This window comes from Stegostoma tigrinum, chromosome 7, assembly GCF_030684315.1.
Source record: "Stegostoma tigrinum isolate sSteTig4 chromosome 7, sSteTig4.hap1, whole genome shotgun sequence".
Taxonomy (NCBI): domain Eukaryota; kingdom Metazoa; phylum Chordata; class Chondrichthyes; order Orectolobiformes; family Stegostomatidae; genus Stegostoma; species Stegostoma tigrinum.
This window is the reverse complement of record NC_081360.1, coordinates 19,800,617-19,828,479: the sequence shown is the minus strand read 5'-3', so window position 1 is coordinate 19,828,479 and position 27,863 is coordinate 19,800,617. Positions and strand designations below refer to the sequence as shown.

Genomic DNA, 27,863 nt, shown 5'->3' with positions numbered 1-27,863 from the left:
GCTGAAGCCTTTTAGCTATAGTATTTGTCCCCAGGTTCTGTACTGTTGTGTACCAAGAGCCGCAGAGCAGTAGCTGTCTCTGTTACCAGAAATTATCATGTTGAAACAATGAAGACAGTAATTATTTAATATTTATGGCCTCATTTTACAAGTTATTTCAGCTAAGAATACACAATGCTGCACATGCATGTACAGAATTAAAATGTGTACATTGTTTTTCTCTGGGCAAGAAGTATCTGCATAAACCTTACTCAGACTTTAAAATTTCTTCCCTTAGCGTAACTATTCAGGCATACAACCGCAACCTTAAGTGAGAACTTCATGAATGATAATGACTTAGATGAGCGGATCAAGAGTAAGGTACTTTGATTTTTGTACATGTGCAAATTCGTATGATGATAAGTGAGGAAGGCTGCAAAGGAACATAGATTTTAAACCTGTGGGTAAAATCGAATATAACATGGGAAAATTTGAGATTATTCACTTTGATAAATAGAATAGAAAATTAATTTTTTTTTAAATATGAAACTTTTAGATGTTGGTATGCAAAGTAATTTGGCTATCCTCGTATAAGGAGCATTGAAGTTAGCGTGCAAGAATTGCAAACAATTAAGAAAGCAAATTACATGTTGGTCATTATTGCGAAAACATTGGAGTGTGAGAGTACGGAGTCTTGCCACAATTATACAGGGCTTGGGTGAGACCCGATCTGGAGTACAGAGCAGATTTTTCATCTTGCGTCACAAAGGCAATACTTGCCTTAGAGGTAGTGCATTGAAGGTTTATTAGGTTGATTCCCAAGCTTTAGAGTGTTGTCCTATGAGGAGAAATTGAATGGAATGATTTTTACTCTGGAGTTTAAAATAATGAGAAGTAATCTGATCAGAATACATAAGATTCTGAGGGGTCTTGACAGTAAACACAGAGTTGGTTGACTGGAGAATCTAGAGCTTAGGGGCATGGTCTCAGGATAAGGAGTTGATCATTTAAAACTGAGCTGAGTAGGAGAGTCGCGAATCGTTAGAATTGTCTACCACAGTGAATGTCGAGTATCAATATTCTCTGATCAATCTGTTCAGAGATATTATTACACAATTTTGAAGCGGGTGAGATTTGAACCCGTACCTCCTGGTTCAGTGATAGGGACAGTACCATTGTGCCACCAGACCCCTTCTAGTCATTTAGTATATTCAAAGCTGAGATAAATAGGCTATCAATTCTTGTGCAATCAATAGATCCAGATAGGCATGGGAAATAGAGTTGAGAATGGAAATCAGCCATGATTTTATGGAATGGTGGGGCAGACTCAAAAGGACCAGATGACCTTTGGTTGCTCCTGTTTTTTGTGGGTATTTTTTATATCAGATGTCCAGTTAGTGGTTCATGATGTGATAATGTATGTTCAAATCTGAGTCCAGGATATGTAAAATCTGTATTCCCAAACACAGTACTGCATGCCCAGTTACTCATCTATGATAGAAGCAAAGACAGAGTATTAGAAAAGTCTAGCCATCAAAATAAAAAGGGGATTCAAAAGTTTTCTATAAGTATTTAAGTCGTAAAAGTGTAATAAGGGGAGATGGATAAATTAGAAAAATTTCTGGTAACAGAGACAGCTGTTCCTCCGTGGCTCCTGGTACACAACGGTACAGAACCCGGGGACAAACACTGTAGCTGAAAGGCTTCAGCCACAGCATGCAGATGCCAACACTCACCTCCAACCTCACTCGCTCTATTCCTTCTCTCCTCCAATACAAGTTTTATCCTGAAGGCAGATTCTATGGCTAAGGTACCAGATAAATACTGTGCATCTGTCTTTGCCAAAGATGAAGATGCTGTCAAAGTTATAGTGAAAAAGGAGATAAGTAAGACACTGGAAAGAAGATTTATTAATGAGAAAATATTCAAAAAACTGGCTGTACTTAAATTTCATAAAAATCTTCAGAGGATCTGAAGATACCAAATGCTGTAAGGTCGAAATTACAGAGGCACTGGCCATAATCTTTGAATCCTCTTTAGATACAAGGCTGGTGCCAGATGACTGGAAAACCTCAAATGCTACACCCTTGTTTGAGTCTAGCAACTGCAGACCAGTCAGTTTAACCTCAGTGGGGAAACCATTTCAAAACAATATTAACAGTCACTTATGGAGGTGTTCCCTAATTAAGGAAAGCTACCACAGACATTTTAAAGGCAAACTACGTTTAACTTGCTTCAAATATTTGATGAGGTAACAGACCTTCGATGAGAGTGATGATATGGTATATATGGACTTCCACATAAAGTGTACATCAGATGGGTTGATACCCAGTCACAATTATGTCATGCACAGTACTGTGTCAAGTTACTAGTCCATCCATGATTGGTGACAGCTACATGTTTGGCCATGCTGAAGGGCCTGGACAATGACATGTGATACTGCACCCCCTGTCATTATTACCACTACCAAACAATACCCTGGTCCAATCTTCCATTACCCCATTCCCAGCACGATGGGTCATTCCTACAGCACTTTCTGATGTGAATGTAAGAGCTAAAGAACTTATCTGTTGCCATCTTCCTTCCCATTGTGTCAAGCACTTGTTCCAGGTAAAAGAGATTTACTTGTACTTCAAACTTAGTAAATTGTTTTTGTTACTCAATGCATTCACCTCTACATTGGAGAGACCAAATGTAGATGAGGTGATTCCCACTGTTGAACACCTTTACTCAGGTGACCTGACCTGCTTCAGTTCTCCTTTCCACTCCCACTTTGACCTCTCTACACTCACAGCTTCAGATCTTTGTCCCTGCTACCAATTTCTTAAAGAGTGTGCAACTGCAGGATGACTGAGCAACTGGGCACAGATGCAGGCTATTGCTTGGGGTGGGCATTTTCTATTTGTAAACAACCAGATGTTGGCGTAGGCCTGTACTGTTTATCCACTACCACATTCCCAGACAACCTTGTCCGATTCTGTAAGATTTTCCCTACTGCTCTACTGTCTTGCATTCATCCTACAGTAGATAATCACCCCAATCTGGCTATATTTTATTTTAAATCCCACTTTGCCTTGCTCCATCACCCCACCTGTCAATTAATCTCTCCTGCTTTTTACCTGATCATAGACCTTCCCTTTTGACTCCCATGGCCCCCATCATTTTTCCTGGTTTTGCTTAAATCCTGTTACATCTTTCACCTTTCCCACTTCTCATGAAACGTCATTGAGGTGAAATGTTATTTCTGTCTCTTGTGTTATTGCCTGACTGTTGAACAGTCTAACATTTTCTGTTTCTATTTGCTGATTCTGGGGCACCATTTGCATTCTGTTGGCTTAATATAATAAGTGTTACACTAAGGACTTTCCTTTTCAACCTCTCCCCTTGCCTGAGGTGTAGTGACCCTGCCGTTAAACCACTACTAGATGCCCCCTCTAATGAGACAATGGTCACCTGGCCCTAGGGTGACTTTACATTTACCTAGCAAGTGTTGTAGGTGAATGTTTTCCTCAATGATGCAATCTTCACAAAAGCATTTCTTTTAAAATTTTCCTCTCACTTTTCCCTCCTCTCTTGAGGATATTTAATCTTTAGGGAAAGCAATTGCATTATTTTTGGCTGATCCACACAATGAGGACTGGAGGCTATTTGACAGCAGACAAAGGCCTGCTTCAATTCTAGCCTCTGAACATCCAAACTTGTATTTTCTAGCAGGGACTAATAATACAGAGCCACCAGTAGTCAACAGCAGCAGAAAGTGATAATTTTCTATTCCTGCTGAAAAACATTTGAAGCAATTAAAAGTCTTCCCCTGCCATCACCCTGGTTGAGGGCCAATGGTAGCACAGATCTAACTGGACACGGTTATAGAGATGTATAAGAATTGTTCCGTTAGAAACTTTATTTTCATTATAGTCCTGCAAAATTTTCCCCTTCTAACTATTTGTTCAATTTCTTTTTGAATGTGTTTCCACCAAAACGTATCAGTTCCTGCTATGAATGGCCCATGTGCCGTCCCAGAATTTCACCTACCAACCTTTTTTCTGTTCGGAATCCAAGATTTGAGTGCCGATGCAATGTTTTGCGTTCAGAAAGCAGTGAGACCACCCAACGGATTAGGTTTATAGGGGCACTGCTGACAACCACGATGATAATTTTTTTTTAAATCCCATAACAAAATTAGCATACTGGATTGAATTAAAAGTTACATTTTGATGGTTCTTTAGCTATAATCTTTCTGGCAACTTCTTCTCCCTTCACACTCTCACTCTATGAGCGTTAGTGGGTTGAACATATTTGTGTTATATTACATTTCAGAAACGATGTGTGGTCAACTCGTTCTCTATCAGAAAAGAAAATTCATGTCTTCCAGCATAGACACCAAAAGCTTGCAAGAGTACATCAATAACTTACACAAATGTGTTACTTAGCGAGGAAAAAAAACATCATGAATTTCAGCACACTGAGAATTCAGTGCTTGCCATGTTCTGATCTAACAGTCTAAAATTTGTCAAACTCATCACCAAAGTCACAAATGTTTAATGGCTGGTTCCAGGTGATTTAAAACTTTAACCAAGTATTAAAGTTTGAAAGATAATACAGAATATTTTGAAACAATTTGTTAAACTTGACCTATATCCCTGATTAGGAGCAGTGGTACCTCGAACATCTTGTGTTTTCCACTTGCTGTTAAGGTACCAGAGGATCGTTCAACAGTGAGTTTGGGTTCACCTTTAGATTCTGGAAGTTCAGTCTGTTGATGTTGTCCAATATAAAGTTGGCTGAAACAGTACCATTGCTTTACTAGATCAAGGTTAAAATCTGTGATGTCCTCTGCCGCTAAAGAGGTTGTAAAACCTTTAGACAATGCCTTCATTTCGTTTGCTTCTCCAGACCACAAGGGCTGTCATAAGCAATGTGACCATCACTGGAATCATAATGAAAGGCCCTACAATGTTGTTTGGGGGATCCCCTAGGCCTCTTCCAGAAACTGAACAGTTTGCAAAGTATTCCTTGTGGATGGTGACAAAGAACTGATCCACCACTTGATTTGGCCAAAAACAGTCCATCTTGTTGGCAATCAGGAATGTGCAGTTGGTAAGATCCCAATAGAAACTGCAAAGAAAGAGACAGCATTCATTGACAAGGTTAGGTATAATGGTCCTTGCTGAAAATGATTAGATGCAGATGAAGATAAAGCTTATTTAATTACTGACTTGCCACGAAAGGAAGTGGAATTTATCAAGAAAAAAATTCATGTTTCCAGCACATCGTGTTCATGCTGTCTTTTAAAAAAAAAATCTGACTACATTAATTCATTTTTTTCCCCCCAACTCTTGGATCATAACCCTTAGGGCCACAGGAACTAAAGTGAATATTTAAACACTGCTTAAATTTTAAGAAGTTTTGATGAATCAACTTTTTAGATGGTAAGTTCCAGACTCCCACCATCCTTTCTCCTCTTAAATCCAAGCCCACTGGTGTTAATCCCTCTACTAATGGCAAGAGTTACTTCCTTTTCACCTCTATACCCCACATGACCCCTTATACACTTATCAGGCACCCTCTCAACCTTCCACTGCTCCAAAGAAAACAACCCCAGTCTTTCTGTCTTCCCTCATGGCTCACACCTTCCAGCCCAGGCAGCAGCATGGTAAACCTCCTCGATAGGTGCACCCTCTTTGGTGCAGTCATATCTATCCAGTAATGTGCATGCAGTAGTTCCAGTTATGGCCTAAACAGCATTTTAACCAATTCCACAACACTCACAAAAAGAGAGAACTTCAGTATTTTTCCTGATCTGATTCACTTGTGCTACTGAGTACAAAAACTTCAATGTGTCTCTTTCAAGAATTCACAGGCCTGTGTATTTATAGTGTTTTTCAATAATCTTTGTACCTCTAATGTGCAGGACACTTTTCAACCAAAAAAAGTCTTACTACAAACGTTTGATTGAATCACAAGAGATGAACATTGAAAAAGGGAGTTCTTAATAAGAATGATAGGATCTGCTCAATGCTTCTGCCAGATATCTGGAAGGATCCTTACAGATGGGAAAATATTATTATATTGAATAGGACATAGTAAATAAAAAAAGTCTGAATTTTAAATTTAGAAACTTGATGGCTAGATAATTTCTGAATGCCAGCCCCAGCTTGTATGGCTTAATTTGAACTGTAAGACACACAGCTCATCCATGTACAATTTTGGCATCCTGCCAGTGATGCTGGGAGCAGGCCAAAAGTAGAACCTGAAAACTGAGGGCCTTTTGAAACGGGGAGAAGCAGCAGCTATGGCTTGGCTTTCTGACAATAGGTCTCAGGTGTTGTTCAGGCAACAGAAATGGTGGTGCCAACGTTTTATCATGCCACTTACGGCATTAACCAGAGGTCTTTGTGATTCAGAGCATAAGTATCCAATTTCCCAGAAAGCCAAAGCCTCCTACATCATTGGCACTCTGTTAGTTATTTAAAGGTAGCCAACTTGTGGGCAGTATAGCCCAATATTTTGTGCAGCATGTTGTCGCCCCCTTCCTCTGTTCTTCTGGCTTTGTCCAAACCAAGAGGATGCCACTGCTGAAATTCCTCCTCACTGCAGCAGCCTCATTTCTACTCCATCAACTGTCTGTTATTCTTTCGCCAGTGCTTTCTCTGAAAACCTTTGCTACCCAAGTGATCCCAGAAACCTGCGATCCTTCTTTTAACTCCACCTCACTGTTGACAAATACAAACAAGAACGGTAAGTGAGAACCCTGTGCCAACGAGTGCTCAACTGGACTCCTATTTTCTCTCTCCAGTTGAGTTGATCAGTGTATCCATTCATCCGCATAGCTTCCTGTTGCGTTCACAACAGGACCTTTTTACTATATGAACCTGTGGATCTGGAGACAGTACTGACTACAGATTATGGCTGGTCTTTTACATCAACTCCATCCACCCCCATGCTTTTTCTGTCTCGAAGCTCAAGAGATCATAGTCTTAATGTGCTTAACAATTAAGCAACGAAAGCCATCTGCAGGAAAGGTATTAGAAATTCTCAGTCCTTTCATCATTTCCTCATTGCAGTTCAAAATGGTTGGCCCACTATCCAAAGACTGTCCTTGAGTTTGAATCTCCCAGCCAGGAGAAAACAGCATAGTATTATAGAAAGAAATTGCTTTAGTATGTGTTCTGCTCACTCCAGGTCTCAAACTTTGTTCCCTTCGGTGGGACAAATACACAGTCACCAAATTACACAGTGGCAATATCTGTATTTATCTTCAGTTTACTGATGTTGCCCAGAGTAATGGTTAGGGTTACATGCACATATATGCATACAGGTACACTACATGTATGCATGCAAATGGACACATTGAGGTATATAGACATGCACGTGCATTCAGTACAAACCGATGCATGCACACTCAGAGGTGAGTATGTCTGTCCTTGACATAAAGGCAGTGTTGATGCAAGATCTAGCCCAAAGGAAAATGCTTGTGGTTGTTGGAGGTCAATTATTTCAGTCTCAAGATATCTCTGTAGGAGGTAGTGTCCTAGGTCTAACCATCGATAGCTGCTTCATCAATAACCTTCCCTCCATCATAAGGTCAGAAGTGGAAATATTTATTGAAAATGGGTGCCAAATGCTGTGCATTCACAACTCCTCAGACACTGTTGTAGTTCATGTGCAGTATGACCTGGACAACATTGAGTTGATAAGTGGCAACAAATATTGCCTGACCCTTGTGTGATGGGAATGATCATCTCCTGTCAGCATTCAATGGCATAACCATCACTGAATACACCCCCATTATCAACATACTGAGGGTATCATTGATCAGAAGCGGAACGCGACCAGTTGTGTAAATACTGCAGCTACAAAAGTGGGTCAAAGACAGAGATTCTGTGACAATTAACACATCTCCCGTAACCTCAAAGCTTGTCACCATCTAGAAGTCACAAGTCGGGAATGCAATAGAAAATTCTGCACTTTGCTCGATGGAGGCAGCTCCGCAAGCACTTGAGTCACTTGACTCCATCTAAGAAAAAGCAGCCCATTTGAATGGTGCCTACTGTGCAAATATTCAACATTTGTGCCCTTGAACTTGTTGCACAATAGAGGTGATGCAGTAGTAGAGTCCGTATCCCTGAATCGGGAGGCCCAGGTTCAAATTCCACCTGCTCCAAAAAGTGCACTATAACATTTCTGAACAAGTTGATTATAAAAATTGGTGAAGTAGACGTTAAAAACAGTGTTTATCAACTGAAGATGCCAAAAGAATGAAAGATTATTGTGGGTATGCAGGAATGAAGAGTTGACATCCATGATCTTATTGAATGGCACAGCAGGCTCAAGGGGCAGAGTGGCCTACCATTATTCCTCATTTGTACGTCTGCCTGCTCTGTGCCAATTCATCAAGGCTCCTTCGATAGCATCTTCCAAACCCATGACCTCTACCATTGTAAAGGTCATTGGATGCATGGGAATCCAGAACCTGCAAGTTTCCCTCCAAGCCACACATCAGCCTAAGTTAGGAATACATTGCTGTTCTTTCACTGTTACTGGATCTGTATCCAGGATATTCCTATTTAAAAGCACTATCAGTGTATGTTTTCCCTGTATCTGTGAGGGTTTTCTCCGGGTGCTCCACTTACCTCCTACAGTCCAAAATGTGCAGTTTAGGTGGATTAGCAATGATAAACTGCCCATATTGTTCAGGGATGTGTAGGTTGGTTGGATTAGCCATGGAAAATGCAGGCTAACAGGGATAGGATGGGCGGGTGAGTTTGGGTGGTATGCTCTTCAGAGAATCAGTGTGGACGTTTTGGGCCGAATGGTCTGTTTCCACACCGTAGGGTTTCTATTCTATGTTCGTCCCAAGGACTGCAGCAGTTCAAAAAGGTGGCTCACCTCCAACTTCTCAAGTTAGGGATAGGCAGAAAATACTGGCCCAGCCAGCGATGCCTACCTCTCGTGCATCAGTTTTAAAAACACATATGCGAAAATAAAGCTGGTTTCAGCAATGGTGACCATGAAACCATGATTGATTGTCACAGGAACCTTGTGGTTTTTGGGCAGGATATCTGCCATCCGTACTCTGTCTGACCTATACGTAACTCCAGCTTGCAGCAAAGTCTTTGACATCTGTGATCCCAAGATGACGTTGCAAGCCGCTCAGTTCAAGGACAATTCGGAGTGGACAGATTAAAAACTGGTTTTTCCAGTGAAACAAAACATACCTTGAGAGAATAATCAAAAAGCACATAGACATGCATGTACAAGCGCACAGATGTGTTACACATGCTTTCTAACATGAATAATCATGCAATCAGGAACCTAATTTTTCTTTTCCTTTCCTACTGTAGGGATCTGAGGCATGTATAATGCTGCACTGGGTTAACTCAGCACAGACCAAGAATGAAAGTTGAAGGCGACTTATCCTGTACAGGCCAATATACAAAAAGACAGTGCAGATCCTTCAGCTTCACTGCTCAAACAGCAAGCCTGGGAAGATTTGATAAACACCACATAGTGAAGACAGTGTAAGTAAAAAAGGGTTTAATTCTACATTTCTTTTTATCTCAGCACCAAGTTTCATGAAAAATTCCCAAAGTACCTTAGTGTAGCTTCCCAGTCACACCAGAGCTTCTGTCCAATGTCAGTCATTTGGAATCTGAAGGACTCCAAGCAAATATGTTGGATAATATAGGAGTAATAGGCTTCATTGCAGGCTGTGAGCAGAATAAGGTGATGTGCTGCAACGAGACATTGTAACAATTTTAGTAGAAACTTTTGTAAGCTCTCCACTCTCATTACTGAGTCAAAAGTTTGTCAGTTAAAAATCTCTCTCTGGAGACTTGACTGTGTAGTACAAAAATAAAACACAAAAGATCCTGTAAATCTGAAGTGAAATAGAAAATTAAGGAAATACTCATCAGTTATCAATAACAATGTTTCTCTCAATTTTTTGTAGCTTTACTTCACCACATAATCTAGACTAACATTCTGGTGTAGGAGAGCTCCAAGGTGAAAAGTGCGATCTTTTGAATGCAGTGTCAAACACTCAGTCGTCTTGGGTGAATATAAAGGCTCTGACTGCAACGCAGGAAGGGACAGCAATAAGTCATTCCTTCAAGGCTTAGGAGTTCAGAGCATCGTACTTGAAAAAACCCTCCCAACTACATTACGTTACTCTAGCTGATTTTCTCAGAAGTTGTCCCTCTGAGGCAGGCAAGAAGGGGTAAGATAAAGGAACCTTGGATGACGAGAGCAGTGGAGCTTCTTGTCAAAAGGAAGAAGCTAGCTTACATAAGGTGGAGGAAGCTAGGGTCAAGCTCAGCTCTAGAGGATTACAGGCAGGCGAGGAAAGAGCTCAAAAATGGTCTGAGGAGACCCAGGAGGGGGCACGAGAGAGGCTTGGCAGAACGGATTAGGGAGAACACAAAGGCATTTTACACTTCGGTGAGGAATAAGAGAATGGTCAAAGAAAGAGTAGGGCCAACCAGGGATAGCATAGGGAACTTGTGTGTGGAGTCTGAGGAGGTAGGAGAAGCCGTAAATGAGTTTATTGCTTCTGTCTTTACGAAAGAAAAGAACTTTGTAGTGAATGAAACCTTTGAAGAGCAGGTGTGCATGCTGGAATGGATAGAGATAGAGGAAGCTGATGTGCTGAAAATTTTGACAAACATTAAGATTGACAAGTCGCCAAGCCCGGACCAGATTTGTCCTCAGCTGCTTTGGGAAACAAGAAATGCAATTGCTTTGCCACTCGCGAAGATCTTTGCATCCTTGCTCTCCATTGGAATCGTACCTGAGGACTGGTGAGAGGCAAATGTAATTTCTCTCTTCAAGAAAGGAAATAGGGAAATCCCCGGCAATTACAGACCAGTAAGTCTCACGTCTGTCGTCTGCAAGATGTTAGAAAGGATTCTGAGGGATAGGATTTATGACCATCTGGAAGAACATGGCTTGATTAAATGCAGTCAACACGGCTTTGTGAGGGGTAGGTCATGCCTCACAAACCTTATCGAGTTCTTTGAGGATGTGACTAAAACGTTGATGAGGGTCGAGCTGTGGATGTGGTGTATATGGACTTCAGAAGGCATTTGATAAGGTTCCCCATGGTAGGCTCATTCAGAAGGTCAGGAGGAATGGGATACAGGGGAACTTAGCTGTCTGGATACAGAATTGGCTGACCAACAGAGGATAGCGAGTGGTAGTAGAAGGAAAATATTCTGCCTGGACGTCAGTGGTGAGTGGTGTTCCACAGGGCTCTGACCTTGGGCCTCTACTGTTTTGTTAATGACTTGGATGAGGGGATTGAAGGATGGGTCAGCAAGTTTGCAGACAACAAAGGTTGGAGGTGTCGTTGACAGTATAGAGGGCTGTTGTAGGATGCAGCGGGACATTGACAGGATGCAGAGATGGGCTGAGAGGTGGCAGGTGGAGTTCAACCTGGATAAATGCGAGGTGATGCATTTTGGAAGGTCGAATTTGAAAGCTGAGTACAGGATTAAGGATAGAATTCTTGGCAGTGTGGAGGAACAGAGGGATCTTGGTGTGCAGATACATAGATCCCTTAAAATGGCCACCCAAGTGGACAGGGTTGTTAAGAAAGCATATGGTGTTTTGGCTTTCATTAACAGGGGGATTGAGTTTAAAAGTCGTGAGATCTTGTTGCAGCTCTATAGAACTTTGGTTAGACCGCACTTGGAATACTGCGTCCAGTTCTGGTCGCCCTATTATAGGAAAGATGTGGATGCTTTGGAGAGGGTTCAGAGGAGGTTTACCAGGATGCTGCCTGGACTGGAGGGCTTATCTTAGGAAGAGAGGTTGACTGAGCTCGGACTTTTTTCATTGGAGAAAAGGAGGAGGAGAGGGGACCTAATTGAGGTATACAAGATAATGAGAGGCATAGATAGAGTTGATAGCCAGAGACTATTTCCCAGGGCAGAAAAGGCTAACACGAGGGGTCATAGTTTTAAGCTGGTTGGAGGAAAGTATAGAGGGGATGTCAGAGGTGGGTTCTTTAAATAGAGTTGTGAGAGCATGGAATGCGTTGCCAGCAGCAGTTGTGGAAGCAAGGTCATTGGGGACATTTAAGAGACTGCTGGACACGTATATGGTCACAGAAATTTGAGGGTGCATACATGAGGATCAATGGTCGGCACAACATCGTGGGCTAAAGGGCCTGTTCTGTGCTGTACTGTTCTATGTTCTAGAAGGAGTCACTCTGACCAGAGAGGGATAGCAGCTTCTGCTGTGAGAGTTTGAGAGAGTAGTCACACACGAATGAAAGATAGGGAACACACAGGAGGACTAACAGGTGACTGACAAAGTGGGAAATGACAGTAATGAGATGTTAGAACAATTCACAAATGGATTTCTAGTTTTTGGTTTCTGTGTGGAAATTATAATTTTTTTTGTTCACTAGATGTCCACATTTAGGTTAAAAACCATCCCTCATTGACCTTTTTATTTGCTGGACCTTCCCCCAAGCCCTCAGTAGTACCAACGAGTTGGTGTGTCGATACATCCTTTTAAAGGTCAGAATGATGGTCTAAATCAAGTATCCAGTACTGACACTCCCAAAAATTAATAGATTTTTTAAAAAATCAGTTTAGAGGTAGAGCTGCATGGATTGACATCAAATTAACAACTTTCTTTCCTTGAGATAGCAGTCTCAAGATTACTTTCTTGGCGATGTCATGCAAGTGGCATGTTGAGTGCGGAACTCAACGTCTGGCTAAAGGAGTGGGGCCAGAAAGAGCGATTCCAATTTGGAGGGATCTGTTCAGGGACAGGTACAATCTGTTCCATAGAAATGTGCTACACCCGAACATGGAGATTTCCAATGTACTGTCAAAATGGTTAAAATTAAATATTTCAATTATGAATAGGAAACAGTTGCTTGGTCGCACAGATCTTGAATCTTGCTGAAAAGTGACTCATACTGTTGAAGCTTTTTATGTTGCACTCATCAGGACAAATACAAGAACACCAAATTTCAAGTTACTGTAACATATGATCATTTAGAATTTGACGCTCTTGCGTTTGTCCCGATCAGTACAAGACAAGAAGCTGGGAAACTAAAATCAACCAGAACCCTTCAACGATGGAGAGGTTTGTATGAGGATGATGTGCATTCAGAAAAAATTGTATTTGATGTAGAGAAATAAAATCAAACTGGAAAAATAAAATACATAAAATTGAAGTGTGAGCTGAGAGTGACCACAACAGTAAAATTCCCTGAGGAGGCTTCCAACTGAGAAAAAGGAATGGAAAAGAGTAGAGAGTTGAATAAAAATTACGAAACTAAATATGCTGAAAAGATTTTCCTTATCAGTTGAGACTGGAGGGAAAACATGGAGAAAGAAGAATTGAATTCCTAAACGGTAAAGGATTCCTTCCAAGCGCATTATGTTCCAAAGTCTTCAAGAGTAGGGTGTTATTAAACCTGGTTACAAGCAATGACATAGATCAGGTAGGTGAGGAATTTGGGAGTAAGTACCTCTGGGATTGAAGTTAAGATAACCACAATATCTGAAGATTTAAAACCCAGCTAGGATTGATAAATCGAATGGGAAAACTAGAAAGGCTTATTGGATTAGGATTGATTTTAGAAAGATGAATGACCAAGCTGAGAATGAGATGAAAAGAAGTTGGTGTAGAATTGTAGAGATTGCACAGTACAGAATTTCAATTTTCTAAAAAAAAAGTAATGATTATTAGCTTCAGGATATCATGAATAAGTGAAGATGTTTGGAAGCAAGTAAAATTGAAAAGAAGAGGGGCCACTAATAAACAAAAAGAACAGGTTATAAAATAGAAAGACATTAAATGCAAATTAGAGGAAGTAAAAGGAAGAAGGATTTACATTTATAAAGTATTCTTCATGACTATCAGATATTAACCTCTTCAAAATGCTGATAAATATTTACTTATTTGTATAAAGTCAACCAGATAATGAAGCAAATATTTGCATTTTCCAGCAGCTGATATTAAATAGCAAGCAACATTTCTACAAATCAACACCTCAAGTTTATCTATGGTTTTGTGATAAAACACATCTAAGTTCTTCACAGAGTCGTATCAAGCAAACTTTAACACTTGGCTCCAAAGCGGTATCAAGACAGGTGGTCATAAGCTCTGTGAAAAGGCAGGTCTTAAAAGGAGAGAAAGGTAGAGGTGAAGAGATTTAATACAGAAATTTCAGTGAAACAGAATGAAGATGCTGCTGTCAATGGTGAAACAATTTAAAAATCAGGGTATAATGGAGACCCAAATTGGGGGATTACAGGGCTGGGGAAGTTTATAATCGGGGAGCATGTTCAGTCCAACTTGTGTGTGCTAGGCCATTATTTAAGCTATATACAACATCAAATCCTGTGACCCTCCTGACATTCGAACACACTGAATCACTGTCTTCTTTAACTCTTTCCCATGGAAGATACGATAATTTATGCTTCAACCATTCCTTTGGCAATGCATTCCAATCATTAAAAATGTTTCTCTGTACTTACAGAGTCAATATCAAATTAATGACACCTTCATTGCCAACTTCCCACCACAAGAAATAGTTTATACTAAGAACATGGAGGACCACATCAATAGTTTTCACAGCCCCCATTAAATCTCTTCCTAGCCTCTTGGCTCCAGTGTAAATAATCCCAAATGATCTTAAGATGTAGAAGCAGAAGTAGGCCATTTAAGCCCCATTGAGTCTGATCCATCATTTAATGAGATCATGGGTGACTGATAATCCTCAAGTCAACTTTCCTGCTTTACCCCCAGAACCCTTTGTCCCCCTAACCGATCACAAATCAGGTTCTTGTAGATCTGAATATGCTTAATGAAAGCCCTCTGCAGTAAAGAATTCTACATAGGGCTCTTGTAGCATAGTGGTAGTGTTCCTATCTCTGAGCCAAAAGATTTGGACCCAAGTCTGACATGCTCCATATCCTGTCTGAACAGGTCGATTTAAAAGTCCACAGATTCCCATTTTTCAAAATTTTCCCTCCTAATTATATCATGCCAGTGAATCTGCTCTGGACACTGTCTGTGAGGCTTCATTGTTCTTTCTGTATTGTGATTCCCAAATCTGCACAACTTACTCTCATTGTGATCTGACCAATCCTTTGTTTAAATATCATTAGTTTTTCATTGCTGTACTCGCTGTTCCTATTTGCAAAGCTATAAATGCTAGTGCCCTTCTTTTGTCTATAGACTTGGGTGGCTTGCTGCATCTGGAGACACATGAATTGGACGAAGTATGTGCTTACATCTGTTTCCATAGTTATTTTGGGTTATCAACCTGATGCTAGAGGCTGTAGCTTTGGATGCCATTCCTCATCAAGGATGACTGACCATGAGTCCCTCGCCTGCTACAGATGTGTGAAAGGATTTGCAGGTTGATAATCAACCTGTCTGGCTGCACTTTGAACATACCATCTTTTGCCATAGAGTCCCAGAATGGGACTCAAACCCAAACGTTCTGGCTCAAAAGGCAGGGACCTGCCCACTGCACCACAAGGCTTCCACCCAATGGCTTGATCCAAAATTAAAACGTTCTGCGGAAAGATACTGTTGTTGACTAAACTAATACTCTGAGATGCATGATAAAGTTAGTACTGCCATTACTAGAGATTACAATGATGAGTGTAAGAAGTTTCACGGGAAAAGGAACGGGAACATAGGACAGAACAGGCCTCCCCACGTCTGGGCCAACCATTTGTCTCAATCGTATTAAACTTTGCTAACATACCTGCTTCTACCACACTCCCTGCCAGTGTGTTCTAGGCATCCACCAGACTCTGTTTAAAAAGAAACCTTTCCACACATATCTCCTTTAAATATTTCCCCTCTCAGCTTAAACCTATACACCTGGTATTTGACATTTCCATTTTGGGAAAGAGACTTTGACTATCCACGCCTCATAATTTTATACACTTCTGTCAAATCGCCCCTCAGCTTTCGCCAGTCTGAGTTTGTTCAAACTTTACTTATAGCTGATACACTGCAATCCAGGCAGCATCTCTTTGGTGCCCTCTTCAAAGCCTCCATATCCTTCCTATAGTTTGGTGATCACAACAGCATACAGTACTCAAAAATGGGGCCTAACTAAAAAGTCTTGTACAGCTGCAACATGACTTACCAAATTATATATTCACTGCTCTGATTGAAGAAGCCAAGCATACCAGATTTCTTATTTACTATCTTATCCACTCGTGTTGCCACTTTTAAGGAGCTATAGACTTGCACCCCAAAATTCCTCTGTATATCAGTGATTCTAAGGATCCTGCCATTTACTGTATAATTTCCTGTTGCATTTGACCTCCCAAAATGTATCACCTCACACTTGTCCAGATTAAACTCCATCTGCCATTCCTCCACCCGACACTCCATCTGATCTACATCCTGCTGTATCCTTTAACAACCTTCTGCACTATCCACAACTCAACAAATCTTTGTGTTGTCTGCGGTCCCAGCACCATTCCTTGTGGAATACCACTGGTCACAGACCTCAAGTCAGAGAAACATCCCACTCCACACATCTGTGTATAACCAAACCAATTTTGTCTCCAGCCTCCCAACTAACTGTTGATGCCACGTGTTAATCCTCCAGACCAGCTTACTATGAGGGATCTTGTCAAATGTTTTAGTAAAGTCCATGATGACAAGATCTACTGCCCTATACTTAACCAATCATCTTCATCACATGCCCTTAACCACAAGACCTGGCCTGGAGCAAGTCATGCTGTCTATCCTTAATAAGTCCATTATTTTCCAAATGCAAGTAAACCCTGTCCCTAAGAATCTTCTCCAATAATGTATGTTTCACTGGTCTATAATTGCAGTTAGAAGGATTAATAGGAAATGTGAAAACGGCAGCAGATCACCAGCAGATATGTACTTAAAAAGAAGTCTTATAATTTTCTTTAATGCGATCTACTCTGGGTTCTTTCCATATTCCCCTTTTAGCCCTTCCCACTAAACGTTCACTAATCTTCCTTTTCTTTAGTTAGACGGTCCTTTCTCTTAGTTTGTTTGATTTTAAATTTCTTAATTTATTCTTGGTCTTTCTCGGAATATACTTATTTCATATACTTAGTTCCATCTTTGGAGTTTTCACAGCCAATTCCTGTAGCTGTCGGCTAAATTTCCTCTCGTGCTAATTTGTTCCAGAAATCATCTGATCTCACTGAATTCTACTTTTCTCCCCCCACCTAGTTTGGCACATGTATCCTGTCTTGTGGCCTGAAGTTCAATATAGGAGTTAGAAATTATATTATTTCATTGCAGTTGATTCCCACTAATTCACCTCAAATTATATGCTATTGTGTTTTCCACTTCATTTCAAGGAGTGAATTGAGTGATGTTTCGGTCCTCGTAAGTCTAGAAACAGACTAATCTAGGCATTAATCCACCTTGTCTACTCACATCACTCATCTTACAACAAACTTGGGAGGGTTAAATAAAAAAAACCTAGAATTATTGCTTTGTCATTCTGCTGGAATGTCCCTGGATCTTTCCCCTGGTTTATCGCCATTGTCTGAAACCCTGAAATGCACATTGAAATTGTACAATTTCTGTTCCTAGATCTTAACCCTATCCATGTGGACTTTCTCTGAACACAACTTCCAAGATTATCAGTGTTGTGATAGTCTTGTACAGAAGCATCTGATTCCACACAAGAGATCATTAGCAAAAGTAAGAGTGCACTAACCTTGCGGCATGAAACATTGAAAATAGGAGAAGGATTTGGTCTTTTGACCCATCAAGCCAGCCTCGCCATTCAACATGGTCATGGCTGATTGTCTATCTCAATGTCATTTTCCTGTAGTCTCCGCATACACCTTTACAGCTTCAGCCTCTTGGAATCCACCTATTTCTTTCTTCAGTATATTCAGTGACTTGGTCTCTATAGCCTTCTGTAGTCAGGAATTCCACAGAATAACCACCCAATGCAGGAAGAAATTTCACATTCTCCCAAAATAACATATCCTAGAATGTGGTCCTTTGTTCGAGACCCCAAGCCAAGGGAAGAAGCATCCCTGTATCTAGTTAGAGTTAGCAATTGGTTGGTAGGACGTAGGGGGAAAAAAATGTTTATTTTCTAATTGACAAAGTGGCGCTTGCTGTGGATCTTTATGTGGTCTCAGACGTGTGTGTATATTAATAGCATGAATGAAGGAATAATGTGTCCTGTCTGCATGTTTGCAGCACCTTTGGAGTCATAGTATGTTGTGTATTGTGTTTTACAAAATATAACTCTACAACTTAAACTCAGATATCCTTCTCGAAAACTCTCCACCATCGCCTCCTGGGTCTCTTCTCTTTGACAAGGTTTTGGGTCATCTGCCCAAATATTCATTTATAACAATGTTTCCTCAATGTTTTTCCACTGTGACACCATTCTTGAGGCTCAAAAATATTTGTGACCCCTCTGAGATCCAAGACATTGAGGGTGGGCTGTGAGAACAGGTACATGCTGTTATAAATTGTTTGGAGCTCCATAACTACCATTTCTGCCTCTGAGTTCATAATGCTTATGATCCAATATTTCAATTCATGCCCCACACAGGGTCCCAGTTCCCACTTTGGGAAGCCTGCCCTATAAGGTTCAGAATCAATCATTTTTAAATAAAATTCATGTTAAAGTACCTTTGAGAATTTTACCACATTAAAAGGTAAAACAATGGCGTATGGGTAATGACACAGGTCCAACAGCTAGAAGTCAAGGCTCATACTTGGGGACATGGGTTTCAGTCCCACCATGGTAAAGGGTGCATAGGAAAGCAGGAGTAGTCCATTCAGTCCATCAGGTCTGCTCTGCCATTCATTACAGACACATCTGATCATCCACTTCATTGCCCTTTTGACATACTATTGCTATATTCATTTATGTAAATTTAGAAATCTGTCAACTTCTACCTTGGACATAATCAATGAATTAGCTTCTATAACCCTCTGCACTCGAGGGATTTAAAGATTCACTACATTAAGTAAAAAAAAAAGAAAATTCTCTTCATTTCTTTTCAAAGGAGCTTTCCTCTTATTTTAAGCCCTCTGGTCCTAGACTGTCCAACAAGGGGAAACATCTTACCTGTATCTACCCTGTTTATCTAATCCCTTTTAGTTTCTTGTAGGTTTCAATGAGATCACCTCTCATTCTTCAAAACACTAGAGAATCTGCAACAAGTTTCTCCAATCTATCTTCAGAGGACAGTTGCACCATCCTAGGAACAAGTCTGGTGAGCCTTCATTGAGTTTTCTCTATGGTAGTAATATCTTCCCTGAGAAAATGAGACCAAAACTGCACACGTCACTCCAGGTGAAGTCTAACCACCCTCTTGTATAATTAAAGCCAGACTTCATTACTCCTATCCTCAAATCCTCTTCCAATGAATGCCAACATTCCATTAGTCTTCCTAATTACCAGCTGCACTTGCACGTTAACCTTTCGTGACTTTTTGAGGACACCCAGGTCCCTTACATTTACACTTGATAACATCTTACCATTCTGCATTCTAACATTCTGCACATCTGTTCCTCCTATCAAAGTAGATCCTCTTGAAGCTGCTTCACACATTCCTGCTTAGCTATGTATCTGCTAACTTCATTCCCACACCCAAATCATTGCTATATGTTATGAACAGCTACAGCCAAAGAACTGATCCTTGTGACCCTACTAATCAGTCTTCCGAAATGCAAATAACCCATTTATTTCTCCTGTCTGTTTTGTGCCCATTAGCCAGTCCTTTTTGCTTGGGACATGGGCATTGCCCACTGGGCCAGCATTTTTTGCCCATCTCCAGTCAGCCTTGTGAAGATGGTGAGCTGCCTTCTAGAAACACAGCAGTCCATTTGGTGAAGGTACATCCACAATGGCAGTCGAGAGGTATTCCAGGATTTTGTCCCAGTGACACAGAAGGTATGTTGGTATATTACCGAATCAGCGTTGAGTGATTTGAATGGGGACTTGCAGGTGGTGGTGCTGTTCCCATTGTATCTACTGCCGTTGTCTTTCCAGATGGTAATGGTTGTGGCTTTGGAAGGTGCTGTCTAAGGATCCTTGGTGGACTTCTGCAGGGCATCTGTTGATGGAACCCACTACTGCTACTGAACATTGGTGGTGGACAGTGTGAATGTTCACAGATGCGGTGCCAGTCAAATGGGCTGTTTTGTGCTGAAGGCATCAAGCTTCTTTCTTATTGGAGACTGTAAGGACTGCAGATGCTGGAAGCCAGACTCAATAGATGTGAATCTGGAAAAGCACAGCAGGTCAGACAGTGTCCAAGGAGCAGGATTGGAACTTCATTCTTTCAGGCAAGTGGGGAAGTAATCCATCACTCTCCTGACCTGTGCCTTTAGATGATGGACAAGCTTTGGGGCATCAGGAGTTGAGTTATTCTCCATATTTATACATCCGGTTCGGTTGAGTTTATGGTCAACGGTAAATGGATGTTGATAGTGAAGGACTCAGTGACAGTAATAATATTAAATGTCAAGGAGCAATGGTTAGATTGTCTCTTGTTGGAGATGGACATTGTGTAGCATGAGTGTTACTTGTCATTTGTCAATGTGAAGCTGGGATATTGTCCAGGCATTTAGAATTGGACTGTTTCCCTCCTTCCTGCCAGTACATTATTATCCATCCCCTGTGCTTTAAGTTTTGTAGGGAACTTTATCAAAGCTTTCTGAAATTCCAAGCATGTTCCTGCCACTGATGCCCCTTTAGTAATTCTGTTAGTTACATACCTTTTTTAAAAAAAAAACACCATTTGATTTCCCAAACACAATTTCCCTTTCACAAATGCTGACTATGTTCAGTCTCAATTACTATCCAAGTGTTCATTTATCATATCCTTCATTATAGATTCTAGTATTTTCCTTGCCACTGTTGCAAAGCCAACACGGTTTGTTGTTCCTTGCTTTCTCTCTGCCTCATTTCCTAAATATTGGGATGACATTTTCGATCTTTAAATCTGCAAGAACTATTCCTGAATCTGAAATTCTGTAAGGTGATCACCAATGCATCCACTACGACCAACGCCATATCAACATTTTTGGATGCACAAACTTGTCAAACTTTAGACCTATTAATATTCCCATCACAATCTTTGGACCAATACCAATTTCCTTCCACTCCTCATTCTCCCTAATGCTTTTGATCTCTAATTTTGGGAGATTTCTTGCCTCTTTCTTAAATAAAAATTGAAACATAGTGATCATTGGGCTTCTGCTATTTCTTGATTCTTTATTATAAATTCTCCTCAAATCTGCCTGCATTTGACCAAAGATTCTCATGTTTATTATTATTTCTGGCAGCTTTATAGATATTTTAAAAGTCTGTAAATGTAGGGCTTTAATCTCATTTCTATAATGGCAGTTAGACCAATCACATCCACCTCTGTGTGTTTAAAATCATCTATCTTGTTCGGAATGCTGCAGGCCCATAACATTGTCTTTATAACATTATTCCACGTTCAAAGCTTAGTTGAGATTTTCCGTTGTTTTACCTGACTTCTAATTTCAATTGTCAGTTTTCAATTTCCAGCTATGATGTTTACCTCCTTTAAGTTTGAGCTATTCCTCAGTTTATAAATGTTCTAAAAGTCTATAGATATAAGAGTCTTAAAATCTTCTTGAATCCTTAACTTGCTTTTGCTTGGCACAGTTGACCAATTTTATTGGGTTTTTTTGCCTTAAAGAAGTGTGTTTTCCTACTTTAAAGACTGTCCATTGCCTGTGTGCTGCCATATCTTTAATGTATTATCCTAGTCACCTGAGCCATATTTGCCCATCACACCTTCATAGTTTCCTTTGTTAAAAATTTAACAAACATGGTTTCAGATTGAACTACTTCACTTTCAAACATTTTCTCATATTCTGGTCACCCACCCCTAAAATTTCTTTTACAACAAGATTATTGGTTAATCTGTTTTCATCGCATGATGCTAGACCTAATAAACTAGCCTTTCTGCTGTCAATTCCTCAATATGTTACTCTACAACATTGTCTCTAACACTCCGGAAATGCATCTGCAGCATTGGTGTTAATCAAATTTACCTTGCCTATATACAGATTGGCGTCACCCATGATTACTGCATTAGCCAAGCTACATTCTTCTGTAATCTCTTGATTAATATCATGTTCCATACTAGCATTACGGTTTGATAACACAAACAACTGCGACTAATATCTGCTGTTGTTTCTTGCTCCAGCCAAACTGATTCCATTTTTTTTTTCTGATCAGAGATGACTAGTGTATTGTATTATCCTTTATTATTAGTAGAACGCCGCCACCTTTCGCTTTTGAAAGTCCTTCCTAAATGTCAAATATCCTTGAATATCGGGTCTGAGTCTTGCTCACTCTGCAGCCGTAATGTCTGTGTTTGCACGTTTAAAATAATCTCTCTTGTTCCAAATGCTGCAGGCCTTTAACTTAATCTTTTCAACATTATTCCACACTCAGATCTTAATTTGCCTTTCTTTCATCTGCCTTCTAATTTCACTTGCCTGTTTTCAACTTCCAGCTACCAGGTTTACCTCCTTTTTAAGTTTGAGCTGCTCCCCAGTTGCCCAAGGTCCTGTCAAGCTATTTTGAACCCTATCCAACAACATTAGCAAATCTCTCTGTGAGACTATCAGACCCAGTCCTGTTAAAACTGGTCCAAATGCTTCAGAAGTTTGATGCCCTTCATATACAGGTTGTACAGCCAGACAAGCAATCCTCCTATTGTTCTGCTCACTGGCACAGTAGCTTTGAGTAATCCAGGGATTACTGCTCTTGGTCCTGCTTTGTGATTTCTTTCTAAATCCCTAAACTCTGCTTTCAGATCTTTTCCCTGTTCCTACCGATGTTGTTGAAACTAACGTGGACTAAAACCTCTGGCCATTCGCTCTGCTATAGAGGATGACTTGCAGCATCTGCAATATCCTTGACTCTGGTATCAGGGAGCCAATACACCATCCAGGAGTCAATGTTTACTGTATCAAAAACACCAGTCTGATTTCTCCTCCCCACCACCCACACCACTGACTGTGGAATTCTGCATCACTAATTGCTCTTCCACTACCACCCCACCCCTAACCAAAACAAAACCGCTGAGTCACCCATAATGCCACAGACCTGACTCTAGCTGGACTCCCCTTGAGGAACCATTGCCCGCAACAGCATCTGGAATGGAATACAGATTAGCAAGCAAGATAGACTCTGGGGTCTCTGCGGTGGTTCTAACAGACTGCCCGGCAGCCTCCCACTCCCACTTTGCCTGTACACACACAACCTGCCATGTTACCACCTCTGAACACACTTTCCATGTAATTCTCTGCCTTGCCCCATGTGTGTGGTGATTCCAGCCATCGGTTGAGTTCCAAATCCCAGAGGTCAGGCTCGTGCAGCTGCTGACATTTGCTGCAGATGTGTTTGTCTGGGGCACACACTGCAACTGTGACATCTCACATACGGCATGGCATATATTCCAGTTGGCAGAGCTGCTCTGCCATACTGTGACCTTAAAAATAATTTGTTACAATCACAATAAGTAGAATAACTTACCAATTATGCACCAATCAGATTCTGTCTTTGCATCAATGTAAATGGAAATTACTAGGAGCTTTAAAAGGTAGGAAAAGAAAGAGGTGCCCCCTTCCCCTCTTCCTCTCGCTCTCTCTGACTCACCAAACTCCCACTTCACATTCTGTACTGCTTTGGATGCACAGTGAGGTTGGTAGAATTTAAATTCGGTTAATGTGGAATCTAAAATATAAAGCTCATCTTGGTAATGGTGCTATGAAATTATCATTAATTGTTGTAAAAAAAAATCCGTTTGATTCGCTAGTGTCCTTTAGGCAAGAAAGTCTGCCATTCTATTTGGTCTGTTCTACACATGACTGTAAGTCCACACTGATGTAGTTGACACTCAACTATCCTGTAAAATTTGGCTAGCCTGGCATGTGGTTCAATGGCAGTCAAGAATGGGCAACAAATGCACAAACAGCCACCTCCCCACAATGACAGCACCACCTACTTTCAACCATTTGTAGATGCTTATATTGTGGCAAGTCTTTTCTTTTTTCACCTGCTGAAAACTGCAGAATTTTTAAACAGTGCTGACAGTTCAGCTTTAGTGTGCCGATTAAAGAACAGCATTTTCTCTGGCATTATCAATTAAAGCCCCTCAGACCGGGGTGGGCGGGGGGGATCCTTTTGAGCAAATCTTTTGCACCCATCCAGTGATTGTGTCCTATTTTGCACAAGGATTTTACAGTCATCAGGAACATTTTTGATCAGCTGTGGTAATTTTATGGTATGACCAGGGTTTTGGGCGAATTTGCAACAGTCACTTGGGTGAATCCCCACAGAAACTATCGGTACATGCACTTTTACTTTGTGATCTAATCAAACATTTTTCAAGATTTATTCTCAATTCTTGCTGCTATGTGGAAAATCTGTAATTTCATAGACAGACAGACAGACACAGTCACTTAGCATAGAAACAGGCCCTTCAGCCTGCCATGTCTATGCCAACGAACAGACACCCAACAATACTAGGTCAACGATACTCTGCCATGGGGAAGAGATTCTCATGATCTACTTTGTCTGTGCCTTTCTTAATTTTGTGTATCTCCCTCCCCTCGGCCTCCTCTGCTCCAAGGATAACAAACCCAGCCCAAGCAGTCTGTCCTCATAACGGACACTTTACAACCAGACGATATCCTGGTGAATCTCCTCCAAACCTTCTCCAGGGCAATCATTTCCTTCTGATGGTGTGGTGACCAGAACTGCACACAGTACGAGTTCTCCTAGAACCCATCGAACCTTACTGAGTTAACCACCCCACTTCCACTTGTGCAGATTTGTAAATCAGAACACCTCAATCTGTCTGTTCCTATTCTCTTAATTGAAAGGTTTGTTATTTAGTAAGACCTCCCACTTCTCTGCATTAAATTTCATCTGACATTACTGACTAATTCTGGAGCTTATTATTGTAATATTAGTGTTTATTGTGACACCAGCATTAGAATTATCTTAATATAACCCAAGATTCATGAGAATGGTTCCAAGGATGAAGAATTTCAGTTATGTGGATAGTTGAAGAAGTTTAGACTGTTTACCTTGGAGAAGACAACACTAAGAGGAGATTTGACAGAGGTATTTAAAAATGATGAGGGCTATGGAGATCGGGCCGGCGGGGTGGGGGGGGGGGGGGGGGGGTAGTTTCCCAGTGGTGGAAGAATCGAGAACTAGAGGGCACAGATTTAAAGTTAGTTGACAAATGAAGCAACAGAGATCAAGAGGAGAAACCATTTTTTTTCTGTGCAGCAAGTGGTTAAGACCAGGAATGTGTTGCTTGAGTGTTTCAAGTTTCAAATTGGATAATAATCTGAAGAAAGAATGTGTAGGGTTATGGAGAGAAGGCAGGGAAATTACACTAGGTGAACAGCTCATTTTGAGAGCCAGCATAGGCTGAACGGTTTTCAGTGCTGGAGCAGTTCCTTGTTATTTTCTGTTAATAATACAATACTAATAGTATTCATTGGTGACGATTATATGACAATTAGTGTTTGTATTATTACCCAGTAGTTAATTTTAATTACACTGCCAATTAATTCCTAAGCTTTTAACAAACACAATCAATGATATAAGAGTGCTAATTCTCTGAATCTGTGGATAGTGTTACATTTTATTTTAAAACCTTGAGACTCAAGCATAGCACTGATACAGTGCAAGGACAAACTTTTGTTTTTTAAAATCAAGATAACTTATTTACAGCTCTATGGGGAGAAAGTTAAACTTCGGGATTAAACTGGACAGCTCTTTAAAAGAGACAGTACACATAAAACAGGCTGAACTGTCTTTGTTTTCTGCAGTAACGTTCTGCGATTGAAGTCCTAGTGGACATCAGCCTGCATTTGTCAGCTGTATAAAATGTGATTCTAAAATTATCCTGAAGCTGTTTGGCATTTAATTAAATAGCTTTGTATTACTGTGTGTCACTATATAGAGATCAGCATTGACTCTCCATATGAGATTAATTAACTGAAGACCATTATACAACTTTGCAAGTGAACAAATCGCTAATGCATTCTAATGAACAATTAACTTCCACGCCAGCTGAATTTTTTTTTTGAAAAAGCAATGGTATGGCAGTGCAGCAGTCTGCCAATGTAACCAGTGCCAAAAGTTGTCATTTACTGTCAGTCAATTAAAGTGTCCCATCATTTTAGCCCAGCTTCTGAGAGAGGTTAATTCACCCCCAGCAGTGGTAATTTTAACCGCTTCGCTTCAAAATTTCCAAAGGTTTCATTTCAAAATAAACACTCTTCGAACAGAGGGGAATGTGCTCAGCAATTATCATTCAATTGCAGACAATTCCTTCAGAATGTTTAGACACCCCCACCATTCCTCTGAAGCCAACATTAATAACAAATGGAAAGGGAAGGCGAATTCCTGAGAGACGAGATCAGGTACCAGTCAAACATTGCTCGACGTCGAGCAATAATAGATAAATATTCACTTCGATCATCAACAACTTGCATTGATAGATTACCTTAAACCGCCCGAAGATACGTCACGGGAGAGTTACCAAACGAATTTCGATATTGAGCCACATACAGTGAAGAGATTCAGACGGTTGGGTGATCAAAAGAATCAGTTTGGTGGAAGAAAGGGGGATTAAAGAAGGAGAGGGGTAGAAGGTTTAGGCAGGGAAGTGCAGGGCTCAGAGCTTGACATCAGTCAGAATTGGAAATAAGGCTGTAAGTGCAGTGTTGCTGAGGCTCTCGCTGTCATGATGCATAGGGGCAGCTGTGGAGAACGTGTGCCCCACTGCCCGATGGTTTCCGGGATGCAGGGCTGTCAATCAGTTCAGGCTGACTTTCCACCCAGTCACCCACTGTCAAGGAGGATCCACCGCTCCTTTCCGGGGGGGAGGAGCGGGGGGAAGAGAGGCGCAGGATCCCCCGGTGGAAGCGGATCCCCTACGATCCGAAATCAATCGCTTGGTTTCTGTCACTGTCAGAATTGTACTGAGTTTCGGCGTTACAGCAAGCAAGGCGCTGTGCCACACACTGTGCTGGAGTCACCGGAGTCTACAAATGCAATCTCGTCTCCCGAGCGTGTGTCTGATGCTATTTCTGTGTCCCACTTGTATTTGTGTGTGTGTGAGAACTCTACAACTGACTGGGGATCTGGCTCTGTGCATTGATCACGGTGTTTCTTTGGCTGCTGCAGTGTGTGTGTATTTGTGTGTGTGTGTATGTCAGTGTCGTCTCCATCCATGCTCGATCTCTCTCTCTCTAGTCCTCCCCATGCTGTGCCCCTCTCCAGTTCATTTCTGTCTCTGTATCTTCCCTTCCCACTCTCAAGCCTCACCTCACCCTCACGGGCAGGGTGCTGTGTGTTTGCTGGAAGGGCAGCTTGTGCAAAAGGAAACGCGGGGAAATCAGACGCTGTGCGGGTACCCCAGTGATGCTCAGCACCGGGAGAGAGCCCCCCACCCCAGTTGATGCCCAGCCATGGGACACCCATCCCGGGTTGCGCCAGAACCCGCTGGGTCCCGGTGCCCTCCAGCCTTATCCCCTCTCCCGGAGCAGCGACTTACCGAGCAGCAGAAGGCCGAGGAAGAGGCCGGTCCGCCGGGGAGCCATCGGGAAACTGTCCGCTCGCCCTGTTCCCGGAGCCTCTCTCCCTTATCTCTTTTCTCTCTCTCTCTCTCTCTCTCTCTCTCGTTCCCTCCGCCCCGCAACCACTGTCAATCGCAGCCTGAAACCCGCCTCCCCCGCATGCGATTTTAACACGGCTGGGGCTCCGCCCACACGTTCTACCCCCTCCCCACAGCCTCCGATTGATCCCAGAGAGCTTGAACAGCCCCCTCCCTCATTCTGACCCTGAACCC

The 27,863-nt window shown here is 41.3% G+C and overlaps 1 protein-coding gene across 1 annotated transcript; it reads right to left on the bottom strand.

Annotated features, from left to right (window-relative positions):
• Window positions 1-33: 33 nt before the first annotated feature.
• ramp1 (receptor activity modifying protein 1) lies at window positions 34-27,719 on the bottom strand. The gene is made up of 3 exons (XM_048533882.2): window positions 27,570-27,719; window positions 9,575-9,713; window positions 34-5,094 (listed from the first exon to the last, which is right to left on the bottom strand). The coding sequence occupies exons 1-3, from the start codon at window positions 27,613-27,615 to the stop codon at window positions 4,839-4,841; spliced, it is 441 nt and encodes a 146-aa protein (XP_048389839.1). The 5' UTR covers window positions 27,616-27,719; the 3' UTR covers window positions 34-4,838.
• Window positions 27,720-27,863: the final 144 nt, after the last annotated feature.

Coding starts and splice junctions, on each gene's coding strand:
- ramp1 (XM_048533882.2), bottom strand. CDS start 27,615: ATGGCTCCCCGGCGGACCGGCCTCTTCCTCGGCCTTCTGCTGCTCG. Junction 9,714..27,569: donor CCTCGGCCTTCTGCTGCTCG/GTAAGTCGCTGC, acceptor GTCTCGTTGCAG/CACATCACCTTATTCTGCTC. Junction 5,095..9,574: donor GACTGGGAAGCTACACTAAG/GTACTTTGGGAA, acceptor CTTTCTTTGCAG/TTTCTATTGGGATCTTACCA.